At 45.6% G+C, this 26,053-nt stretch overlaps 1 protein-coding gene across 1 annotated transcript in view; it reads left to right on the top strand.

Moving 5' to 3' along the window:
- The window catches only part of LOC148135925 (putative G protein-coupled receptor 139), a 120,237-nt gene extending 96,046 nt beyond the window's left edge, over positions 1–24,191 (top strand). The window contains exon 2 of the mRNA XM_087984468.1: positions 23,281–24,191. Coding sequence (XP_087840594.1) covers positions 23,281–24,191 — 911 coding nt within the window. The remainder of the gene's footprint in view (positions 1–23,280) is intronic.
- Positions 24,192–26,053: the final 1,862 nt, after the last annotated feature.

The raw sequence follows: 26,053 nt of genomic DNA on the forward strand, positions 1-26,053 counted from the left end.
GCATCCACGATTTCTCGAGCCACCTCCTTTAGCACCCGGGTTCTAGACCATCAGGCCCCGGGGACTTATCAACCTTCAGACCTAACAGTCTCTCCAACACCAATTCCTGGCAAATATAAATTCCCTTCAGTTCAGGTCCTTCAGCCACTGTTACCTCAGGGATTGTTTGTGTCTTGCCCAGTGAACACAGATCCGAAGTACCAATTCAATTCTTCTGCCATTTCTTTGTTCCCCGTAATATATTCCCCTGTTTCTGTCTTCAATGGCCCAATTTTAGTCTTAACTATTTCGTTTTTTGCCTTTCACATACCTAAAAAAGCTTTTACTATCCCCCTTTATATTTTTGGCCAGTTAACTTCGTACCTCATTTTTTTCTCTCTGCATGTTTCCTTCTTAGTAATCCTCTGTTGTTCTTTAAAAGCTTCCCAGTCCTCCGTTTTCCCACTTATCTTTGCTGTGTTATACTTTTTCTGTTTTAACTTTATATGTTTCTTAACTTCCCTCGTCAGCCACGGCCACCCATGACTCCTCCTAGGATCTTTCTTCCTTTTTGGAATGAACTGATCCTGCATCTTCTGCATTATACACTGACGTATCTGCCATTGTTCTTCCACTGTCATCCCTGCTAAGGTATTGCACCATTGAACTTTGGTCAACTCCTCCCTCATAGCTCCATTATTCCCTTTATTCAACAGAAATACTGTCACTTCCGATTGTACCCTCTCCCTCTCAAATTGCAGATTGAAATTTATTGTATTATGGTCACTACTTCCCAATGGCTCCTTCACTTCCAGGTCCCTGATCAATTCTGGTTCGTTACACAATACCAGATCCAGCATTGCCTTCTCCCTGGTCGACTCCAGCACCAGCTGTTCTAAGAATCCACCTCGGAGGCACTCCACAAAGTCTCTTTCTTGGGGTCCAATACAATCCTGATTCTCCCAGGCTACCTGCATGTTGAAATCCCCAATAACAACTGTAGTAATATCTTTGAGACAGGCCAATTTCAGCTCCTGATTTCACTTATATCCGACAGCCAGACTACTGTTTGGGGGCCTGTAGATAACCCCCAAGAGGGTCTTTTTACGCTTAGAATTTATCAGCTCTCTCCACACTGACTCTACATCCCCTGACTCGAGGTTCTCCCCGCACAAGGGACTGAATACCACCTCTTACCAACAGGGCCATCCCACCTCCTCTGCCCGTCAGTCTGTCCTTGAATATTCATTTTGCAAGCACTGTCCACTTGAAGCCACGTCTCAGTTATCACCAGAATATGGTATCTGCCAATTTTCAAAAGAGCCTCAAGATCATCCATCTTATTTATCATGCTTCGTGCATTCATATTTAAAGTATTTTATTAATTTGTTACTGCCCTCTCTTCTCATCAACTCCTATTTCACGCAACCTTACAGTATGATCCCTTTTTGCGTTTCCTGCTTCATTGATACAGTTATCTTTCTTGACTTCCCTTGTTCTAACTTTCCCTTCAATTTCCTTCTTAAACATCCAGTTTGTTCCCTCCACCCTCCCCTCACCCCACTTAGTTTAACCGCAGCTGTGTTGCAGTCGCAAACCTGCCTGTCAAAATGCTGGTCTCTAACCTATTAAGGTCCAAACCGTCTCTCTTGTATAATTTATGCTTACCACAATACATACCCCCGTGATCCAAGAATTTAAATCCTTGCTTCCTGCACCAGTTCCCAGCCACACGTTCAAGTCCATTATCTTACTGTTTCTGGCCTCATTAGACTGAGGAACTGGAAACAAACCGGAGATAACCACCCTGGACATCCTGCTTTTCAGCCTTCTTCCTCGTTCTCCGAAGTCCCGCTGTAGTATGTTCCTCCTCTTCTTCCCAACATCATTTGTGCCAACATGTACCACCACGTTTGGCTCTTCACCTTCGTCCTTGAGGATTTCCTGCACTCTGACTGTGAGGTCTTTAACCCTGGCACCAGGAAGGCAACACGCCATCCTTAAGTCCCGCCTGCTGCCACAAAACCCCATCAGTTCCTCTCACTGTGGAGTCCCCTATTACCACGGCTCTGTCACCACGCCAACATTTGATTGACAGACCTGGCCACCTTGCGGAATGGCAGTGTCATCTGTCTCTACTGTTTCCAAACGATTCAACTTGTTCCTGACAGGGACTTCCCCCAGAGTCTCTTGCACCTGTCTCCTCTCTGCCTTCCTCATCGTCTGCTCTCTTCTGCTCTCTTCTGGTATGGTCGGTGTAATAACCTCACTGAAGGTCTTGCCCAGAAAGATATCGTTCTCTCGGATGAGCCTAAGGTCCTCGAGTTCTTTCATCAGCGCTGCAACATGCTCGGTCAGTAGCTGAACGTGCACACACTTTCCACACTTAAACGAGCCAGACAGACCAGAGTGGTTGACCTCCCACATCAAGCACATATCACACTGAACCAGCTGGGCAGTCATGTCTTCACCCTCTTCAACTGTGGCATAATCACTTCACTCAACCTCCTTGTCAAAGACTTCTGAGCAAAAGCCTCACTCTTCACTCCACAGGAACTTCCTTGGACCCTGTAGTGTCAGTGATGCCAGCCTTATGTAGTCTCAGAGCCAATGAATTCTTTGGATTCCAAATCATCTTCACCACATTGTATGTTTTCTCTTTTGGTCTGAGGCCTTATCACTCATGGCTGCCTTGTCCTCCCATGAGTATGTTTCATCTTCTTGGGGTTGCATTTCTGGTATTATCTTCCGACATATTCCCAGAAACTCCTGCCATTGCTGCTCCATGGCCTTTCCTGCTCAGCTCCCCTTCCAATTAACTCGGGCCAGCTCCTCCCGCATGTCTTTGTAGTTACATTGCTTCATTATAACCACATTACATCTTGAAGAGAACATTAGATATAAACTGAAAGGAGGAGTTTTGAGAGATGGGACACGAAGAATAATTGATGGATTTCTTACCGAGATGCAAAGGGAGATCGAGAGAGAGGATATAGATATGGAGATGTGGAAAATGAGAAACCTACATTATCGAAAGAAGTAGATGTATATCCCTCAATGCTTGGCAATGCCTGTGTGTTGTGGTCCTTTGTTAGTGCACGTACAACACAGTAATATGTTCAAATGCTGGGTCTGATGCCAGAACCTTTCCTCCAATAATATGACAGACACTAACTTTGGAAAGAACCCAACAGGCCAATGTATTGAATTCCCGGTAGAAAGGGGATTAACTAAAATAAGTTGGGACACGAGAAGCAAGAATTTATAACACACATCCTGATAAGAATGAGACTAGAGTTGGGAATCCCAGGAAAGGGGGAACGTTGAGAGAAGGGGAAGTTATCACTTCAGATGAGGATCAAATAATGTTTTAATGCTTTATAAATGTTATACATCATGTGCATCATTTTTCATTAACTGTGTCTCCGTTGTTCATTCAGAATGTGTTGTACACATATGAAAAATGTTATTTATCTGAAAACACATTGATTAAACAGTGTATATAAAATAATTTTCCTCCATTTCAAACTGTCCTGTTGTCGTGCTAGCAGGACATATGAACACTAACTGGCCACCAAAAGACATGACCCACTATCACAAAGAAGGACACCACGTTGACTGTGACAACACACACTTCCTAGGACAAAGCCACGCACGAAACCTCTGAGAGGCATGACATTCTAGCCAGAAGTCCACCAATAAACACATCAATTTAGATCCTATCTACCTTCCCTTGAAAAAAACTGGAAATAACATCATGCACCTTAAGAAACCAAGACCTATAAACAGAGAGGTGGGACATACCACCAATGCGTCACCAGAGACTCTCCCTGATGATGTTACCTAGTCATGGTGATGAAACATCTGAAAACAAACCTTCAAGCTCAGCGAGCTCACTTACATACTTGTAAATGGCTATCTTTCTCTTAATAATGGAATTTGGGACTTCTCTGTCATTCATCTTTTAACAGATTACGAGGCGAGGTGAGCTTTTCTGGGTGTGTGGTTTTAATTAACAGAGGGGTTAGACATTGACATCATAACGGTTTGAGGGCTTGTCGTATGGGATTTGAACAGATTTTGGCTATAAAAGGTCCCAGCAGATTCCATAACTTGGCAGTTAGTGACCTAGATCTTCAAATAAAACAGGTGACAAAATTCATTTAATTTTGTTTCCTTGTGGTTGGTTAAATCAAAAGAAATGGTTTATAACATGACTAAGGAGGTTCTGAGGTTTGAAGATGATTCACAAATTTGCTAAGAAGGTGTAGAAAGACAAAGGAAGGGCACACTTTCAGAATTAACATGTAGATTAGAATTGGGTTTCACCAGAGACATAAGGAAAATTGTAATCATAATGGAGTTGGGCAAGCACTTTGGTGTATCGGAGAAGCAGGAAACTGCAGTTGAATTGGAAAAAACTTAAATTGCAAGCTGGGTAACTGGAGTTAGAAGATAAAGAGAGACCGAAAGAGAGGGAGAAGATAGAGAAAGAGAAAGAGGGATAAAAGGAAGAGAGGGAGCATTTGAAATTCAGAAGTTTGGAATTAGATAAGAAAGTTAAATTAGCAGGATGAAGATGGAGGGAGAACGTAGAGATGTATACAACTGTGTTAATACATTGCCATATTTCGGTGAGAAAAATGCCAAAACCTTTTTTATTTCATTTGCAAAATTGGCTCGGCAGATGGTGTGTCCAGTGAACCTGTGAGTAATGCTAGTTCAGACTAAGCTGGTGGGCACGGCTGGTGAGGTATGTGCAGTGCTGTCACATGAGGGAGCAAGAGATTACGCAGATGTCAAACAGGCCATTTTGAGTGCTTATGAATTGGTACGAGAAGAATATAGACAGCAGTTCACAAATATAGAGACGGAACCAGGTCAGACTTATATTGAGTTTCAAAGAATTAATCACAGTCATTTTGATAGATGGGTGCAGGCCTTAAAAATAGATATGACCTGTGAGGCCCGATGGGAGATTATTCTGTTGGACAAGTTTAAAGACTCACTTCCAGAGACGGTAAGATTTCATGTGAATGAACAGGAAGTTCAAGAAGTGAGAAACGCAGCAGGAATGGCAGTTAAGTATGCATTGGTGCATGAGATGAAATTTAGCTTCTGAGAGGATTTTCATCTTGTGAGGGAAATAAATTGGGAGAAGGGGAGATCCTACACTACAAAACATAGAGAAAAGCACACTGGCAATGGTTTAACACGGGTGGAGAAAAGCCCAAAGTGGTTGAAAGGAAGTGAAAGGCCTCAAGTCTCATTATAACGCAGTGGAACACATAAAATTACAGTACCGATGGTTTAAGAAGGCACTGGGAAAACTGTTTTCACTGCAGGAAACTGGGACACACCGTGCTGGAAGACCCTTTGGGAAAAGATGCTGTAAAAGAGTTTAAGCCAGTAGTATTAGTGAACCTGGTACAGGAGACCCCAAGTAGAGCCGAGGAGCTGCAGGAGAGTGCACAGCCTAGACAGGAGCTGTGTATGGAGTCAGTGCCTGATCTCTATAAAGAATTTGCCTCTGTAGGTAAACCTGACTAAGAAAAAATGGGATGTGGGGGGAGGACAAGAAGCTATAAAATTGCAAGAAATGGGATCTGTTCAGTATCTAATAGTTGAGAAGCAAGGAGCCGGAAAGGCACAACAGATCAGGCAGCATCCGAAGACCAGGTTAATCGACATATCAGGCATAAACTCATCGTCAGGAATGTGGCGGGTGGACAAGAGGGCTGAAAGATAAATAGAAGGGTAGGAGCTGGGCTGGCAGGATGGTCACTGGGCGGGTGACAGGAAGATGTAGGTAGGAGTATTAGTGATATGTCAGAGGGGAGGGTGGAGTGTATAGATGGGAAGAAAGATGGACAGTTAGAACAGCTCAAGAGGGCAGTGCTAATTTGAACGGTTGGATCTGGGATGAGGTTGGGGGAGGGGCGATTTGGAAATTGGTGAAGTCAACGTTGATGCTGTATAGTTTGACGGTTTCAGTTGTCCTACCACCTATCCGCTTCACCCTCCTCTCCGACCTATCATCATCAGACCCTACCTACATCTACCTATCGCCTTCCAAGCTACCTTCCACCCAGCTCCACCCCCAACCTCCTACTTAATTCTCAGCCCCTTCCCCCTTCCTTGCCTCCCACTTTCCTGATGAAGGACTAATGCCTGAAATGTCAACTCTCCTGCCCCTCGGTTGCTGCCGATCTGCTGTGCTTTTCCAGCCCACACTTTTCAACTTTGGTCTCCAGCATCTGCAGTCCTCAATTTCCCTCGGCCTCTAAAAGTAAGAGATGAAAGTATTTTCACTCTTTCTGACATGTCACTCAACAGCCTGATAATCTGTGAAATGGGGACAGAAATTAAGCATTCCCTTGTGTAACATTAGGTGGAGTGCCAAATCAAGGTTGGGGAAGTAACAGTGAGAGTGAGTGACAGATTGACATTTCCAGGAATACAGTTTGTTCTTGGGAATGATTTAGCCGGATCCAAGGTGGGAGAGGCACCCCTTGTGGTGGAGAAGCAAAAGTAAGGTCAGGGAACTGGGGACTTAAAATAAAAATACCCAGGGATTTTTCCAGACTATGTAGTAACAAGATCCCACTGTCATACGTTACAACAGGAAGGAAAACCAAAGGAAAAAGCCAAAGGAGTTAATGCACTGAAGACTCAGGCTAAAGCATTTCTAGTGTCTGGAATGCACAAGGACGTGGTTAGTTTTTGTTGTATATGTCATACATACCAAATGGTAGGTACGTCACAGGCAGTAATAAAATTAGCACCGTTCTTGCCAATTCCTGTATTCGAAGAACCTTTCATGTGGGTTATGATTAGTTGTGTAGCTCCCCTTTCTGAAATAAAGGTGGAAACCAATATCTGCTGATCATAATGGATGTGTCTACCTGATTTCCAGGGATAATTCCATTATGGGGTCTTAAGGCAAAAAGGGATGTAGAGGAGTTGGTAGCTGTCTTTACTCGCTGTGGGCTACACAGTGTGATTCAGTCAGACCAAGAATCTCATTTTACCGCTCAGCTGTTTAAGGAAGTCATGGATAGCTTTGGCATACAGCAGTTTAAGTCAAGTGCATAGCATCCCTAATCCCAGGGAGCCTTGGAAAGTTGGCATCAGATGCTGAAGACAATATTAACAGCGTACTGTCAGAATTACCCGAATGATTGGAATAAAGGCGTCTCATTATCTTGTTTGTCATTGGAGATGCCCCAAACAAAACTACTCACTTTACATCCTTTGAGTTAATATTCGTACATGAAGTGAGAGGTCCTTTGAAATTAATTAACTATAAATTGGCAGGACCAAAGTCGGAGATCTCACACTTGGATTATGTATCTGAGATGAGGGAGAAATTAGATGGTGTAGGTGAGTTAGCTAAACAGCACCTGAAGAGGCACAGTATAGAGTAATGCAGGTGGCAGATTAAAAACTCTGAAACTTTGACGATTTCCCGTGGGGATGAAGTATTAGTATTGCTACCAGTGGTAGAAAACCCCTTCAAAGCCAGGTTTAGTGGACCCCTTTCAAATTAAAAGAAAAACGTTGAATCACTTAAACTATTTGGCAAAGATACCGGATATGATAAAAAATGTTAGAGAATGTCGTGTGAATGAATAATGCTCGAGATACATTGAAGACTCAGGAACAGAGTTGTGACCAGATGAACAAATTGTGCAGTTTATCTGTATGATGTAGTGATCTTTAGCAAGTGAGTGAAAGCTCACATGTTACAGCTGGCAGAGCATGTTGAACGATTACAAGAAACAAACTTGGTAATAAACTTAAAGAAAACACAATTCGCGAAGGCAGAGGTGGCGTTCTTGGGACATTAGTTGACCCCATGGAACATAAAAACTAAGGGCTTTGAGGAATTTCCACAACCATCCTTGAAGTAAGAGGTGCTTCGATTTTTGGAACTGAGTGGATTCTATCGGAAGTTTGTTGCAAACCTCAGCAGCGTATTGGCACCACTGACGGATTTATTAAAGAAGATCACAGAATTGTGGTGGACAGAACAATGCCAGGAGGCATTTGAAATTTTTAAAGCAAGATTAATCACCGCACCAGTTTTAGCTGTACCAAATATTTTGAAACCCTTTGAAAATTGTGTTTGATGCTCGGGATACAGGAGTCGGAGATGTATTGATGCAGAAAGATGATGATGGAATTGAATGGCCAATTGGCTACTTGTCAAAAAAAACTCAATAGTCACCACAAAAAAATACGAAGTCTCAATTATTGGAAAAGAATGATGAAGTTTCGCACTGGCCTGACAATATTTTAATGTTCATATATGACAAACAAATTGTCAGAGATGGGTGTGTATAACGACAAACTCTCGCATTTTTGAATATTTAAAGGCCAGAATATGAGACTATTTAATTGGATTCTTATCTTACCGACTTTAAATTTACAAAATGTACATGCTGTGGGTCCTAAAAGATGTGTCATCGCAGATTTAAAAGAAAAAGTTTGGATAAGATTTGACTTATTGCAGTGTTATATATGTGTGCAGAATTAATATGCATGGTATAGCTGAGAATAAAACTTTCGTAATTCATAATAATGGGATTAAGAATTAGAGGTAAAGAAATGAAGCCATCTTTTCATTCTGCTGGTCCATGTTTTTTTTTCTGAAGGGGGTAGGTCTTATGAAGCCGAAAGCATGTCCGGTCACTTTAAGACAGAATGGGTTTTGCTGAATAGAAAGTACAACCGCAGATGCCTGCTAAAGGTCAGCCTGTTCCACATGTCACCATTAGCTGGGAAATGAATACCTGAGGTTTGGTTGCTCTTTGACAACAATTCAAATACAGCCAAAGAGTTTAAATAATGCTCAGGATACCAGAAGCCAACAGAGTTTGAATATTATTGTTTGGACACCTGGAAAGTATATAAACCCAGCATTTTGAAACTAGAGTGATAGCTCCTGCCACCCAACAGCAGAGTAACTGCTGTAGAGCAGGAGTGCTAACTGGCCATCTCAAACATTTTCTATCAAAGATACATGTCCATTTAAAAGCTACTTGCAATAAAAAAAAACATGACCCAGGGAGTTCAGCAGCTGGAAGAGTGAACATAGCGGGGAAGATGGATTCTGTGTGGTCTTGAGATTGTAATGTTTAATATGTGGGTTGTTGGACTAACATATTTTTACAGAGTCTGATAGTAAGTAGCTAATACAAGAGGGACTTGTATTTGTGAATAGTTGTTGTTTAGTTTTCACTATTAATGTTAAAAAACAACTTGACATTTTTTGTTTAAATAGTGGAATGTAGGAGATCTGTGTCACTCATATTTTAACAGATTACAAGGTGAGGCGAGCTTTTCTGGGTGTTTGGTTTTAATTAACAGAGGGGTTTCGACTCCACCTTGTAAATGTCCATCCACGCTAACCCCAATTCCCTACAGTTGGCCCATATCCTTCCAGTCCTTTCCTATCCACATGTTTATCCAAATGCTTTTTGAAATGTTGTTAATGTACCCCCCCCCCTCCCCCACCAACCACATCTGCTGGCAGCTCATCCACGTACCATCCTCTGTGTAAAGAAATGGCCCCTCAGGTTCCCTTTTATTCCTTCCCCTTTAACCTTAAACTGATCCCATCCAGTCGTCGATTCTCTACACTTTGAAAAAAGTCTGAGAGTATTCACCCTATCCAGAGTCCTCGTAATCTTATACAGCTCTATAAGGACTCTCTCAGTCTCCTGCACGCTAAAGAAAATTTCCTAGCTTGTCCAACCTTTCCCTGTAACTCAGACCATTGGGTCCTGGCAACGCCTTTGTAAATTTCTTCTGCACTCTTTCTAATTTAATAACATCCTCCCTATAACAAGGTGACAAAACTGAACACAATACTCCAAGTGCGGCCGTACCAAAGTCCTGGGTAACTGCAAAATAAATTCCCAACTTGTATACTTAATATCCTGCCTGATGAAGGCCAATGTGCCAAAAGCCTTCTTCACTGCCCTGTTTACGTTTGACTCCACTCATAGAGAACCGTGTACACCTAAACACAAAGGTCTCTCTGCCCACTGCACCCCTTAAGACCCTCCCATTCACCATGAAACTCCTACCTTGATTTGTGTTTCCAAAATGCAAGACCTCACACATCTATATTAAATTCCATTTGTCATTTCTCAGCCCACTTCCCCACCTGATTAAGGTCCTGCTGCAATTTCTGATAAACTTCTTCATGATCATGCTCCCAATTACTTTAGAGTTATCTGCAAACTTACTAATCATGCCTTGTACATTCTCAACCAAATCATAGACAACAAACAGCAATGGACCAAGCCTCCGGTCTGACAAACATCCTTCCACTAAACCCTCTGCTTCCTACCATCAAGCCAACTGTGTATCCAATTGGCCTGTTCCCCCAGCATTCCACGTGATGTCTCCTTCCTGACCAGCCTGCCATGTGGAACCTTATCAAAGTATTACTGAAATCCATGGAGACTACGCCTGCCGCTCTGCCCTCGTCAGCTTTCTTGGTCACTTCATCAAAGAACTCTAACAAATTTGGGAAGCATGATCGCCCACTCACAAGTCTATGCGCTTCTGCTTTGAATCAAACCCGGTGTAAGTAATGGGTGCAGTCAATGGTATGCTGTCCTTCACTGTAAGATGATTCGAGTACATAAGTAAAGCCATCTCCCTGTTGTTGTAGAGTTTGCTGAGAGAGCATTTGGGGCACTCTCTACAGATTTGATCTCCTTTGTAAGGAATGATCTCCTTACCACAGACACGGGTGATGGTAACATGAGGATAGAGTGAAGAAGCTGAGTGTTTCATCTGTAGAGCTGTGAGAGACGAAGAAATGGTGATGCTGAAACACGAGGAGTGGCAGCGATCACTTATTTCCAAAAGAGACATTGACAGGGAGAGAAATTCCATACTTTACACAGGATTAATTGGTTTGATATATTGTCACGTGTATCTCAGTACAGGGAAACACTTTATTTATAAGCATCGAAGGCAGGTCATAGTAAGCATGGTCAGACAGGTCATAGGGTGGAAATAGGCTTGGACAGAGTCAGGCATACAGGATACACTGAACAGGACAAGCACTAGACAAGATCAACATGAATAATATCATCATTATTTGAACTTAGAGAGTGCATTCATCAGTGTAATGTGACTTTCCTAATCGTTTATATGCCTAAATTAACTCTCCCCACGTTATTGTGCAGTCGGCGTGTGAACCCTGTACTGAACGTCAGGTTATTCACAATCCCAAACAGCAGCCACAATACCTTCCATCTGAATCAGGTAGCCATTCCCACCAGCTTCCGCCCTACATAGAGAACACCAGGCTGTCGTTTCGGAGATGAAAGATGCCTTCTTGAGACTTCACACAAGACATAAGGCTTCCCTGCTCACCACTAGAAAACCATGTTAAAGTCCCATTTGTGTATCCTAAGCAACAGAGCCAAGAGGAACGATGTGGAGTAGTCTGTCTGTGCAGCCTCTGCTCCACTTACTCATCACGTTAGAGCATCAATTAGGAGACAGCGAGGACTGTCGATGCTGGAGATTGGAATAGAGAATTGATTGCTGGAAAAACACAGCAGGTCAGGCAGCATCCGAGAAGCAGGAGAATTGATGTTTCGGGCATAAGCCATTCATCAGGAATCAGCATCAATTACCTCCTTCTGTCCCTGTGTAAGTGCGTTGAGGGGGAATGGCCTCCTGCTGTTCCAGTATAAGTGGCTCAAGGGGCTGAATAGCCTCATCCTATTGTTGTGTCAGTGACTCAACAGACTGACTGGCTTCTTCCTCGTCCCATTGGACAGGGCCAAGGGCCTGACTGGGTTACCCCTGGTTCCTGTTTGACGGTTCGATATGCTGACAAGTGTGACAATGCTGCAGCTTTAAGAGGTTATTTGTCCCGGTTTCTTTAAAGAGAGAGATTGAGCGATAGTTACCAAGCTGGCAAGTTAAGACTACTTGAGTAACAGCTAGGGAGGGCTTGGGTTTATTTTAATGCAGCTTGAATGGGTGTGGCCAGCTCTCACAGATTAGGATCTCTGGTCTTTGGTTTCTCAGTAACATCAGAAACTATTGGGGTCTACACAGTGTTGGAATATTCAGTGACTATCTCCTGGCTGCTACTCTCTCTGAATTTTCTCTTGATGCTGTTTTTAATTCCTGGATTGGAGAAATATTTGCGACAATCTGTGTCTAAATATTTCTTTTTGCCATGGGCTGTGTTTATGGGATTTCCCTATACTGGAACAGTTCATCAGTAATAGTTCCTAGATCTATTATTCTGTTAACTTGTCCAATAGAATTAAGTTATTCTATTTTCCCCTTTCTTTGGTTTCATTTTATCTTCCATGTTTAAATAAATGGTGTTTTGCTTCACACCAAGTAGTTTGACCATTCACGTTGCATCTGGAACAGACAGTTTACGTTTCCTTTTAAATATAAAAATATTAGATTCTAGGCTACCGCCCTCAAATATTTTTGAAGGGCTCTGGCGTGGTCCATCACACTGGACTCCTTCCCTTCCTGAGTAATAGGCGGGAGGCACTGAATGGGCTGTCCCTGTTCTTCTCCAATTGTGTCAATGGGCTGAATGGCTTCCTCATATTCCTGTGAAACCAGCGTGAGATGCTGAATGAACTTCTTGATGTCAACAGAAGGCAAACACTGCCTTGATATCGGGGTCAGTCATTTTTACCTGAACCCTTGTATCAGCCTCTTTTGTTCACATCAATAAGCCATGGTACAGGAGCAACAAGTGTTTTCTTCAAACAGGTGGGATTGTTTGTCAGGATTTCTGTTCTCAAGACTGTTCGGGGAGATAGATGACTGAAAGGATTTGAAGAGGGGGTAGATGGATATTGACCTGACAGGGAGTTGAGGGCGATGAAGAATTGGGAATGAAAGAGGATTTGAGACCAAGAGCAGATCAACCATAATCTTAGTGAAAGGCAAGGCAGGCTTGGGGAGTGAACGACCTGCCCCTCTTTCTGATGTTCTCACATTCTGTTATTGGAAAGTTAGGGGGTGTTATTTTCATGAATGTGCAAATTACTGAATATTGCAGTCAGGGAGACCAGAGGAGTTTGTGAGCCATGTCTGGGTGAGGTATGTGGGCTGTATTCACAGTGAATGTGGGTCTATAACATGATCAATAAATGAAACACAAGTTTCAGAGACGGGTATCTCTGTAAAAAGAGATGAGGTGCCTCTTTCATACCCAACCTGGGTTTTCCAATTACATTTCCCAAATCACATCAAAGCGTGTGATAGCCTTAAAGGGCTGAATGGTCTCCTCTGTTTCTGTGCATCAGGTTATAGATGTAAGTAGCCTCCAACTGCTCCTGTCTAGCAGGTTTGATGGGCTGAATGGAACACAGAAACATGGGACTGAGGAGCAGGAGTGGGGCATTAGATACTTTGATCCTTCTCCACAAGGCACTAAAATTGTGGCTGATCAGGTTATGGTCTCAGCCCCACTTTCCTGTCTGCGTCCAATTATCTGTGACTCACTTCCCTATCAAATAATTAACTAACACAGCTTTCAGTCCACGTGAACATAGAGGCGCAATAAAAACTTCCAGTGAAGAGAATTCCCACTTGAAAGGTCCTTTAAGAATTTTTCTCCATCCCTCTTATAGAATCAAAGAGTCATGCAGAATGGAAACAGACCCGTTAGTCCAATATATTCTCTCCGATCAGATACCAAAACCCATTAGTCCCATTTGCCAGCATTTGCCCAATATTCCTCCTATGACTGTACCTGCCTTAACCACTTCCTCTGACAGCACTTTCTGTACACACACCACTCTCTGTGTGAACCATTTATCTTCATGTTCCTTCTAAATCATTCGCCCTCTCCAATTCAACCTGTGCTGTCTTATTCTGGACTCCCCTATCCTGGGATCAGACCATGGCTATTTAGAATATCCATACCCCTGATGATTTTAAAAACCTCTATAATGTCACCCCTCAGTCTCTGACACTCCAGGAAGCACTTCAACCTAATCAACCTCTCCCCGAAGCTCAAACCTCCAGTCCTGGAACATCCAGGTAAATCTTTTCTCCAGACAACCGAGTTGTACGCAGTATTCTTAAAGTGACCTCACCAACATCCTGGGAGAGTTGGATTTGGCTGAATTCCCTTTGCTTTAGGCAGTGAGTAGATTCCAATGGATGCTGGTCAGGGATCATCCCAAGGGCAGCACGGTGGTTCGCACTGCTGCCTCGCAGCACCAGGGACTTGGGTTCGATTCCAGCCTTGGGTGATTGTCTGTGTGGAGTTTGCACATTCTCCCCTTGTCTGTGTGAGCTTCTCATGCGTGCTCCAGTTTCCTACTACAGATGCAACATGCCACCACAGCTCCTATACTCAATGCTCTGACTGATTAGTCAAATGTGCCAAATGTGTTCAGCACCACTGTCTACCTGCGACTCCACTTTCAAGGAACAATGTACCTGCAGCCCGAGGTCCCTTTGTTCCACAACACGCCCCAGGACCTTACCATTAAGTATATAATTTCTCCATGATTTACCTTTCCAAACTGCAAAACCTCGTATTTATCTAAATTAAGCTTCATCTCTCAGGCCTTGCTTCTTTGCCCCATCTAATTGTGGTCTCGTTGTACTCTGAGATAATCTTCCAGACCACCTTTCTGATGCAATCTGTAAACTTACTAACTATGGCCCTAGTGTTGACATCCAAATCATTGATATAAATGATAAAATGTAGTGAACTCAGTGTTGATTCTTGCAGCACACTGCTTCTCGGAAGCCTCCAATCTGAAAAATACCCCTCTTCCTTCAAGCCAATTGTGACTAGATTCCCCTGTATCCCAAGTGACTGAACCTTACTAATCTGTCTGCTAATCGGAATGTTATGAACACCTGGCTGAGGTCCATGTAGACAATATCTAACACACAGCCTTCATCAATCTTCTTTGTCACAACTTCATAACACTAAACCAAATTAATGACCCATGATTTCCCATGCAGAAAGCCACGTTGACTATCCTGATCAGCCCTTGCCTTCCCAAATGTATGTCAATCCTGTCCTTCAGAATCCCCTCCAACAACTTACCCGCCACTGACATCAGGCTCACCGGTCTATAGTTCCCTGGCTTTTGTGGTCACTGTTTCCTTTCTAGTCCCACTCCTCCACTGCTCACAACAAATATCAAATGGAACCAGGTTGGTGATATGGTCGATGATATCCATCTCAGACTGGGTCAGGGTCAGTTTTAGCAACAACTCAGGCTAGTTTCTTTAACACGTTTAAGATCCACAGCAATGTTACTCAAGCTATGATGGAACGATGAATGGAAAAGTGTTTGGGTATTGCAAATATATAATCGATATTTCCCTGTTTAAAACACTGCGACACACATACACACACACAAACAAACAGGTTAACAAAATCTCTGCATTTTTAACTTGAAAGAACTTTGTCCAGATCTTACTGGAATTCATGACAAAAGTAAAAATTGAGATTGTCCAAAATGTTATTCTGCTTCTGAAGATATTGCACTCACATAGCTGCTAGCAATGGGGTTCTATCCTGGGAAGTTGGATTTGACTGAATTCCCTTTGCTTTAGGCAGTGAGTAGATTCCAGTGAATTCTGGTTAGGGATCACCCAAAGGGAAGCACGGTGGTTAGCACTGCTGTCTCACAGCACCATGGACTTGGGGTCGATTCCAGCCTTGGGTGACTGTCTCTGTGGAGTTTGCACATTCTCCCCTTGTCTGTGTGAGCTTCTAATGGGTGATCCCGTTTCCTACCACAGCTCAAACTGTGTAGGTTAGGTGAATTGGTCATGCTAAATTGAGTATAGTGTCCAGGGATTTCTAGGTTAGGTGCATTAGTCAGGGGTAAATATAGGGGAATGGGTTGGGAAGGTTGGTGTGGACTTGTTGTGCCGAAGGGCCTGTTTCAACTCTGCAGGGATTCTATAAAAATACGAATGGTAACGATGACTTTAGAGGTTTTTTTAGCTCGCACACATTGCTGTGATGAGGAACAATGAAGGAGAGAGAGTGCAATAGGTCATTCCTTCTCGGACAGATTACATTTTATCCCTCTCTGAGTTGAATCACACAGGAATGTCATCCTCTCCCAAACTGGACCATGTGAGTTCTCCTTGTACATTGTCCAAACTATGTCTCCATCACATTCCCTGCTCCACGTAGGTGCATCATTGCTGCTGTCATACACAGAGCCATACCCTTAGCAGAAAATGGTCTCGGTCAATTTGAAACATGTTTACATGGCTCTGCGTCATTAAAAAATAAAATGTTGAATTTATTCAGAATACCTGTGTTAAAATGAATGCATTTTTAAAGAAATGCAGAAATTGCTGGAAAAGCTCGCCAGGTCTCTCAGTACCCAGATGCTGTATTTGTACCAGCCTCCACCACTCCCTCTGGCATCTCATTCCATACACACACCACCCTCTGTGTGAAATGGTGCCCTTTAGGCCTCATCAAAACCTTTCCCCTCTCACTTTCAAACAATGTCCTCTAGTATTGGACGCCCCTAACCTGGGGAAAAACCCTGACTACTCACCCTATCCATAACCATTCGGATATTATAAACCGCTACTGCTGCGAAATGTGACTCCAATCAACACGAATGGCTGTACTTTCAGTCATCCTGGGCCTAAATTCTGAAATGCAATACTGACACCTCTTCCTTCTCCATCAGGTCACGATTCTAAATCCATTTTAATCAGTTTTTTCAGATGTATCCTGAGACACTTCTGTGGGATTTGCACCTGGACCTTTGTGCCCGGAGGTAGGGACACTAGCATCACTCAGCAAAACCCAAAAAGCTGTAACATTATTCTCCTGTGTGTTTGTTCATCAGCCTGTTCTGACATGATGTGACATACCTCTGCAACAGGCAGGACTTGAATCCAGGCCTTCTAGTCCAGAGCGAGGAACAGTACCATACAAGTTCAGGTACTGGAATAAAATGCCGAGCTCTAGCTCAGAGGCAGAGACACTACCCATTACACTACCATACACAAATTTTATGTAACAGCATTCAGCTTTGTATGGATTTATTATAATTAGGTTACCATTATTGAACTACACAAAACACTTTGTGTTGTTAAACAAATGCAAGGTATTTGTCTTAACTGAAGGATGTTGAGTACACGTGCTGTGCCCTAGAAATTAACTATGACCATCTTTAATCGTTTATTATCTGTAGTCTGCAATATTAGGGAACGAAATCCTGCAGGCTCACTCTGCACAATGAAGGGTCTTGAATAGACAGAGACAGAGAAAGACCATAATTTCTGGCCACAAAATACGGATCAGTATTACCCACCTCTCATGTGTGACTGCCCTCTTCCTCAAACCATGAAATGATACAAGGCAGCTGATTACTGTCCAGCCTCTCCTCCCCACTGACTGTGTCTGCAATCAGGCCCTCATCCCCCTAACAACACAAAGCAACCCAAGCTCAGGGTCTTTGTGAAAATCAAGGCCGGAATCAAGGCATCCTGCAGAGGGGAAGGAATTTTAACATTAAACGGGGAAGGTAAGTACGTAGTAACATCACTCACTGGGTTGAAGAGTGGCAAGTGGAGCTTGGTTTGGATTAATGCGAGCTATTGGATTTGGTAAATCAAACAAGAGCAGGATCTATACAAGCAGGGCCCTTGGTAGTGTTTCAGAACAGAGACCTAGGCCGTCAGGCATAGTCCTTTAAAATTTGCATCTCATACAGAGAGTGTGGTTCAGAAGGTGTTTAACACACTTGTCTTCATTGGTCAGACCTTTGAGTATCGGAATTGGGACGTCATATTGTGGTTGTACAGGACATTGGTGAGACCTCTTCTGGAATACTGTGTCCAGCCTGATCATCCTGCCCGCTCATTCCATAGGCACACCACCCTCTGGGTGAAAACGCTGCCCCTTAGGTCACTTTTAAATGTTTCCCTCTCACCTTAAAACTATGCCCTCTAGTTTCAGTCTCCCCTACACTTATAAAATACATTGACTTTTCACGTTAATGTTATTGACCTTGATATTATTAAGCTGGAGAGGGTTCAGAGGAGAGTAATCTGGATGTTGTTGGGAATGGAGGAAGTGATCGATAAGGAGTGGCTGGATAGGCTGAGACTTTTTTCACTGAAGAATATGAGATTAAGGGGCAACTTTACAGAGGTTTACAAAATAATGAGGGGTACAGATAAGCTGGAGGGCTCATGTCTTTTCCCTAGAGTTGGGGATTCAAAACTGAGGGATATTTTAAGGTGCGAGGAAAAAGATTTACAAAAGTCATGAGCGGTAATTATTTTAGACAGAAGCTGGCTTGGGTGTGGAATGAACTTCCAGAGGAAGTGGTGAAAGCAGGGACACTTACAACGTTTAAAGGACATTTAGATCAGTCCATGGATAAGACATCAGTTTGGATGGTGCTGTAAGCAGCTGCCCTCTCCCTCCCCTTCTCTGAATGAATCCCTGTTGCTTTTCACCCTCTGCCAATGCCTGTGCAGTGGCGTGTGGAGGCCAGCAGAGGGTGACATTGCATCACTTTAAGCACCACAGAGACTACCAGACCTGTCCCACACAGAGACACACAGATACACACACAGCAATTGTTAGGACACAACATTGAGCTCATCTGGTAATTTAAACTAAACATAGCAGTATTGGGAATATATCAGTATTTCACTTGCTCACACTCATGAGTGGGGCAGGATTTCAGTTGTTTCATGGGGCCTGTGAAGCTATGGCAATCTCAATGTTTGTAGATGGCACCAAACCTGGAAGAATTGTGAAGTCTATGGAGGAGAGTGTGGAACTCTAACAGGACAGTGACACGTTGGTGTAGTGTTCAGGTTGATGGCAGATGGGGATCAGTGCAGAGCAGTGTGAGATGATACACTTTGGTAGGAAAGACAATGAAAGACAGTTTAAAACACGCTGTGCCATTACAATGGAGCTGCAGGACCAGAGAGCGCTGGGTGGATATGAGCACAGATTGTTGAAGATGTCAGGACAGGTGGGGAGAGCAGTAACTGTCACAGATTAGTTTCAGTATCTGAGCTGTTTACAGGGGGAGGTGTCGGAGGGACCCTCCGTGCTCCCTTCCTGGGAGGTGGTGGTGACGATGTGTTGTGAGCCCACCCTCCTGCCCACCAAGACCGTGGGGACTCCATTTGTACCAGCTCAACACAAAAGGGAGATGGCATCAGGGCCACAGCTTCTCAGTTGTGCTGGGGGGAAACGGAGCTGCCAGTGGGTTTAAAGTGAGAATTGTCCTTCACTGAACATTGCTCCTTACTCGGTCTGTGGGACGTGGATGTTTCAGAATCTCCACACGAGGCATCCCAGTGCTCTCCGGCTCGTACCAGGGTCCTCACCACATGACGGGGGTGGGGGGGGGAGGGGGGGGGGGAGGGAACGGATATCGGGCATTCCACCATCCGGGTGGGCCCTTTCTGTCCTATTCCAGGCTGTTTCTCCTGAAATGGGAGAAAAGGAGGGAGAGAGGGAGGGTGGGAGTGGGTGGCCCTGCTGTTAGTGCTGGTGTAGGTGGGGGACGGGGTCATGGTGAGGTGTCCGGAGGCAGTCAGTCCACTTTGTTGTATCCATGCAGTGTTTTTAGTGAAGGGGGGTAACGTGGAGGGAGAGAGAGAGAGACAGACAGACAGACAGACAGAGACAGAGACAGAGACAGAGAGAGAGAGAAAGTGCTGCACGCAGCAGTGAGAGTGGTGGAGCATGAATCTTGTTTGGGGAGTAGGTGCTACAACAGATATACAGTGAGTGTGAGGGTGCAGAAAGAATATGGTGAGCTGTATCCTGACAGAGCGGGGAAGATTATTGCTGCTTATCCTGTATTGCTGGACGTTTCCTCAGACCTCAGATACTGCACTGAACTGGGTGGTGAGCTCAGACCATGCTCGGTGTGTCTGGTGGTATGGCCCCCCTCTATACTAGCCCCTCCACCAGGACTTCCATGCCCCTGTCGACAAACCGTGATGTAAGTGCCTCTTATCTGCCATGCTCGAGGTAAACTGTGCAGGCAGCTCCGAACTGAGAAAGCTCAACCGTGTGCCCCTTGGCCTTTTAAAGATGGCACCAGCGCCAGCGATCACTGAATATCCAGGGGCATCCGGGCGATGGTGAGTACCACCCGCCATGATGGATGGGAGAATCAGGCCATTATTGAATGAGAGGGACATCATGGGGTGGGGTGGGTAGTTAATGAGGTAAGTTTGAAGTGATAGCACCGGGAAATAGCTCAGCCTCGTGCAGACGGTCCCTCTGTCACACTCAATGAAAATTAAACAAAGATAAATTATTGTTAGAATCTGCCCAATGAGTCATAAATTCTGTTGAAACCAATTCCAGTTACAAAGATGCAGAACAAATGTTCATCTGACTTCACATTAATATCCCTTTTTCCCATCTTTCCTGGGAAGACTGGCTCATGTTACAGGATGCGATCGAATTGCTGACATTTCAGCATTCTGAAACCTGGGAACACAGCCTTCCATGACACTGTCTCTCAGTCTCCCCCTCTCTGTCTACTTCCCAACCCACTCCCATGCGGTGATATTTAAACTGATTCCCCCGCCATCTCTCTCTGGCAGTGATGTTCACACCCACAACACCCCCTTGTCAGGGCACAATGGGGATATGGAGCTGTAAATGGGTGGAAGCTGCACAACCTGTCACTTCCAGCACGGGCTGCTAGTTTCCCCACGGTGGGCAGGGATCTAACACAGTGTTGCTGAGCAATGTACTGGGTGGGGGGTGGGGGGGATGTACACAGCCCTACATGCTGGGAGGGTAACTGCTCCTGGGTTACAGATCAATGCCCTGGTTTGGTGTACACAGCCCTACATGCTGGGAGGGTAACTGCTGCTGGTTTACAGATCAATGCCCTGGTTTGGTGTACACAGCCCTACATGCTGGGAGGGTAACTGCTCCTGGGTTACAGATCAATGCCCTGGTTTGGTGTACACGGCCCTACATGCTGGGAGGGTAACTGCTCCTGGGTTACAGATCAATGCACTGGTTTGGTGTACACAGCCCTGCATGCTGGGAGGGTAACTGCTCCTGGGTTACAGATCAATGCAGTGGGGTGGTGTACACAGCCCTACATGCTGGGATGGTAACTGCTCCTGGGTTACAGATTAATGCACTGGGGTGGTGTACACAGCCCTACATGCTGGGAGGGTAACTGCTCCTGGGTTACAGATCAATGCAGTGGGGTGGTGTACACAGCTCTAGATGCTGGGATGGTAACTGCTCCTGGGTTACAGATTAATTCACAGGTGATCACTGCATAGTTCGCTGTGCTGGTCAGACTATCTTGTTGAGGTTTATAGATCATGCACTGAAGTGGTTTGTGTAGCTCCCCGTGCTGGATGGATATTTGTTCCAGCTTCACACATTAGTGCCCTGATGTGGTCTGCACAGCTCCCAGTGTTGGACACAAATGTAGCCTGTGCACAGTACATCATGCTGGTGGGGAGGATAAAGGGGAAAGGTGATGGACTGGTCAAGGAGATCCTGGAAAGTTCTGTCCCCGACATTCTATAACTGACATTCCCCGGAACGTTCTGTCCCCAACATTCTATAACTGACACACCCCGGAACGTTCTGTCCCTGACATTCTATAACTGACATTCCCCGGAACGTTCTGTCCCCGACATTCTATAACTGACACACCCCGGAACGTTCTGTCCCTGACATTCTATAACTGACATTCCCCGGAACGTTCTGTCCCCGACATTCTATAACTGTCATTCCCCGGAACGTTCTGTCCCTGACATTCTATAACTGACATTCTCCGGAGCGTTCTGTCCCCGACATTCTATAACTGTCATTCCCCGGAACTTTCTATCCCCGACATTCTATAACTGACATTCCTCGGAACGTTCTGTCCCTGACATTCTATAACTGTCATTCCCCGGAACTTTCTGTCCTTGACATTCTATAACTGACATTCCCCGGAACGTTCTGTCCCTAACATTCTATAACTGACATTCCCCGGAACGTTCTGTCCCCGACATTCTATAACTGTCATTCCCCGGAACGTTCTGTCCCCGACATTCTATAACTGACATTCCTCGGAACGTTCTGTCCCTGACATTCTATAACTGACATTCCCCGGAACGTTCTGTCCCCGACATTCTATAACTGACACACCCCGGAAGGTTCTGTCCCTGACATTCTATAACTGACATTCCCCGGAACGTTCTGTCCCCGACATTCTATAACTGACACACCCCGGAACGTTCTGTCCCTGACATTCTATAACTGACATTCCCCGGAACGTTCTGTCCCCGACATTCTATAACTGACACACCCCGGAACGTTCTGTCCCTGACATTCTATAACTGACATTCCCCGGAACGTTCTGTCCCCGACATTCTATAACTGACATTCCCCAGAACGTTCTGTCCCTGACATTCTATAACTGTCATTCCCCGGAACGTTCTGTCCCTGACATTCTATAACTGACATTCCCCGGAACGTTCTGTCCCCGACATTCTATAACTGACATTCTCCGGAACGTTCTGTCCCCGACATTCTATAACTGACATTCCCCGGAACGTTCTGTCCCCAACATTCTATAACTGTCATTCCCCGGAACGTTCTGTCCCCGACATTCTATAACTGACATTCCCCGGAACGTTCTGTCCCTGACATTCTATAACTGACATTCCCCGGAACGTTCTGTCCCCGACATTCTATAACTGACACACCCCGGAACGTTCTGTCCCTGACATTCTATAACTGACATTCCCCGGAACGTTCTGTCCCCGACATTCTATAACTGACACACCCCGGAACGTTCTGTCCCTGACATTCTATAACTGACATTCCCCGGAACGTTCTGTCCCCGACATTCTATAACTGACATTCCCCGGAATGTTCTGTCCCCAACATTCTATAACTGTCATTCCCCGGAATGTTCTGTCCCCGACATTCTATAACTGACATTCCCCGGAACGTTCTGTCCCTGACATTCTATAACTGACATTCTCCGGAACGTTCTGTCCCCGACATTCTATTGCTGACATTCCCCGGAACGTTCTGTCCCCAACATTCTATAACTGTCATTCCCCGGAACGTTCTGTCCCTGACATTCTGTAACTGACATTTTTGTCAGTAATTCCGACCTTCCCATTTGTTACTCCAGCTCCGATTATTTTAATAAATCCCTGAATACAGGGACACATTTGAAAATCTCACTGGGTCCCCGATCAAACGGGTCCCTTTGCCTCCAGGCTGATGGATAATGGGTTTGTTTTCCTTCCTCACAGTTAACGTAGTGACCATCTACGTCCTGCTTTATAAAGATTGTGGATTGTCTCCATGTGTCAGACGTTATCTGGGGGCCATGGCAGCGGCGGATCTCCTGGTCATTATCCTCGACCTGATCCTGAGACACATTCCCATTGTTTATTGGGAACAGTTTTATTTCCTGAAGGACTCCGTCCCCGTGTGTAATATCCACGCCGTCCTGGTTTATGCAGCCACTGACTGCTCTGTCTGGTTCACCGTCACCTTCACCTTTGATCGGTTTGTCGCCATTTGTTGCCAGAAGCTGAAAAGTAAATATTGCAGTGAGAAGACGGCGGCTGTGGTTCTGGGAGCAGTGACTGTGCTGAGCTGTTTAAAGGACATTTCCTGGTATTTTATGCTCACGGCTTGGTATTCACTGGGGAACGTCCCCTGGTTTTGTGCTGGAACAGACGCTGTTGTATTCTCCAGTGTCTGGGTCACAATCGAGTTCCTCCACCACATTCTAACCCCGTGTGTCCCATTTCTCCTGGTTCTGCTGCTCAATGTTCTCACCGTCAGACACATTGTAGTGACCAGCAGAGCCCGCAGGAGACTCCGCGCTCACACCAATGGGGACGCTCAGTCTGACACTGAGATGAGAAACCGAAAAAAATCCATCATTTTACTGTTTGTGATCTCGGCCAATTTCATCCTGTTATGGTCAACGTTCATGCTGTATTCTATATGGAGACGGATGTGGTATATTGGGTATCGGTCTGTGTATCTCCATCCCTTTGTGCGGGAATTGGGCTTCATGCTGCAGCTCCTCAGTTGCTGCACAAACACCGTGATTTATGCCGTGACCCAGACTAAGTTCAGGCAGCAGCTGAAGAATGTGCTGAAATATCCCTTCACCCAAATCCATCCATCCATCAAATTCCCGCATTAATCAATCCATCCGGGATTTTCTCATTTCAGTTCAGTGTTTCAGCGATGGGGCAGCCTGTCGCTATGGTAACAGACTGAGGGTAGGGCTGGTTTGTCCATCCTTATCCCACAGGGAGGTTACAGGGAAACATTTCAATGTTTCTCACAACTCAGGGGCCAGTGAGAAAAGGTACCATCCCACTGACTGTATCCATCACTTCCATTTGTAAACAATAAAAATGTTGATTAAAGCGTGCCGAGCAGCAGAGTGACCGATGTTGTTGTGTGTCTTTGTGTTGGAGAAGCTGAGCTGGAGAGAGACAGACTCAGCCCCAAGTCCTGGTCCTCAGGGAAGGGGAGGGCACCGGGCCCTGAGCTCAGGAGCTGGGTTTAACTCCCTCTGACACCCCCCTACTCCAACCTGGCCTCCCCATTTCCTCTCCCCGACTCTTCCTCCTCAATTCTCTCCCTCTCTCTCTCTTTCTGCACACTGTGTCTCTCTCACCTCCTCTCCCTTTCACTCTCTCTGGTCCCCTCTCAGACACCGCCCCCAACCTTGGTTTCTCCACCTGCCTCCACTATTCTTTCTGCCGCACTCTCCCCCTCTCTCTCTCACACCCCAACATGGGTTTCTCCACCTGCCTCCATTCTTTTCTCTCCCCCTCACCCTCACTCTCTCTCTCTCCTGCCGTCTCTCTCTCCCTCCCGCAATGTCGTCTCTACCCCATTTTCCCCACCTCCCACTTCCGACATCTCTCAATCATCTCACCCCCACCCCCCACACGCAGCCTCACCACCAACCCCCAGTCTCTGGGTCAGAGGGAGAGGGAAGGACTAGGGACACAGAGTGTGTCAGAGAGAGAGGAAGGGCAGGGCAGGAGGGAGAGAGATTGAGTCAGAGAGAAACGGAGGGAGGTGGGGAGAGAGAGAGACCAAGGTAGGGGGATCGAGAGTGGGAGAAGATTGAGAGAGCGAAGGAGCAGGGAGAGACAGAGGGAGAGAGAGAGGGAAGGGAGAGATAAGGTGAGGGAGGGAGAGAGAGAAATAGGGGAGGACACAATGAGAGAGGGGACAGAGAGAGGGGGGACAGAGAGAGGGGGGCAGGGAAAGGGGGGACAGAGAGAGGGCGACAGAGAGAGGGGCATAGAGAGTGGGGGAGATAGAGGGTGTCAGAGAGAGGGGAACAGAGAGAGGGATACCGACAGTGAGGGAGACAGAGGGGGATCAGGGAGAGAGGGGGACAGAGAGATGGCGACAGAGAGAGGGTGACAGAGAGAGAGGGGGACAGAGACAGAGGAGGGCAGAGAGAGAGGGGGGCAGAGTGTGGGGAAGATAGAGAGGGACAGAGAGAGAGGGGGACAGTGAGATGGGGGAAAGAGAGAGACGGGTGGGAGGGTGAAGGGGCAGAGAGAGGGTGACAGAGAGAGGGGCACAGAGAGAGGGGATATAGAGGGAGACAGAGAGAGGGGAACAGAGAGAGGGGTACAGAGTGGGGGGAGGGAGAGGGGGGTCAGAGAGAGAGGGACAGAGAGTGGGGGATGGAGAGAGTGGGGGACAGAGAGAGAGAGAGGGGGACAGAGAGAGAGGGGGCAGAGAGAGAGGGAGCAGGGAGAGGGCGACAGAGGGGGCAGAGAGCGAGGGAGAGATCGACGGGACAGAGAGAGGGGGACAGAGAGTGTGGGGGAGAGAGAGGGGACAGAGAGAGGGGGATTGACAGAGATTAGGACAGAGAGAAGGGGGGACAGAGAGATGGTGACAGAGAGATGGGGACAGAGAGAGGGGTACAGAGTGGGAGAGAGAGAGGGGGTCAGAGAGAGGGGGACAGAGAGTGGGAGCATGGAGAGAGTGGGGGACAGAGAGAGGGGGCAGAGAGAGGGCGACAGA

The sequence above is a fragment of the Chiloscyllium plagiosum genome, unplaced genomic scaffold (genome assembly GCF_037043375.1).
Source record: "Chiloscyllium plagiosum isolate Xiang-an unplaced genomic scaffold, Cpla_swu_hap1 HiC_scaffold_48, whole genome shotgun sequence".
Classification (NCBI taxonomy): Eukaryota; Metazoa; Chordata; class Chondrichthyes; order Orectolobiformes; family Hemiscylliidae; genus Chiloscyllium; species Chiloscyllium plagiosum.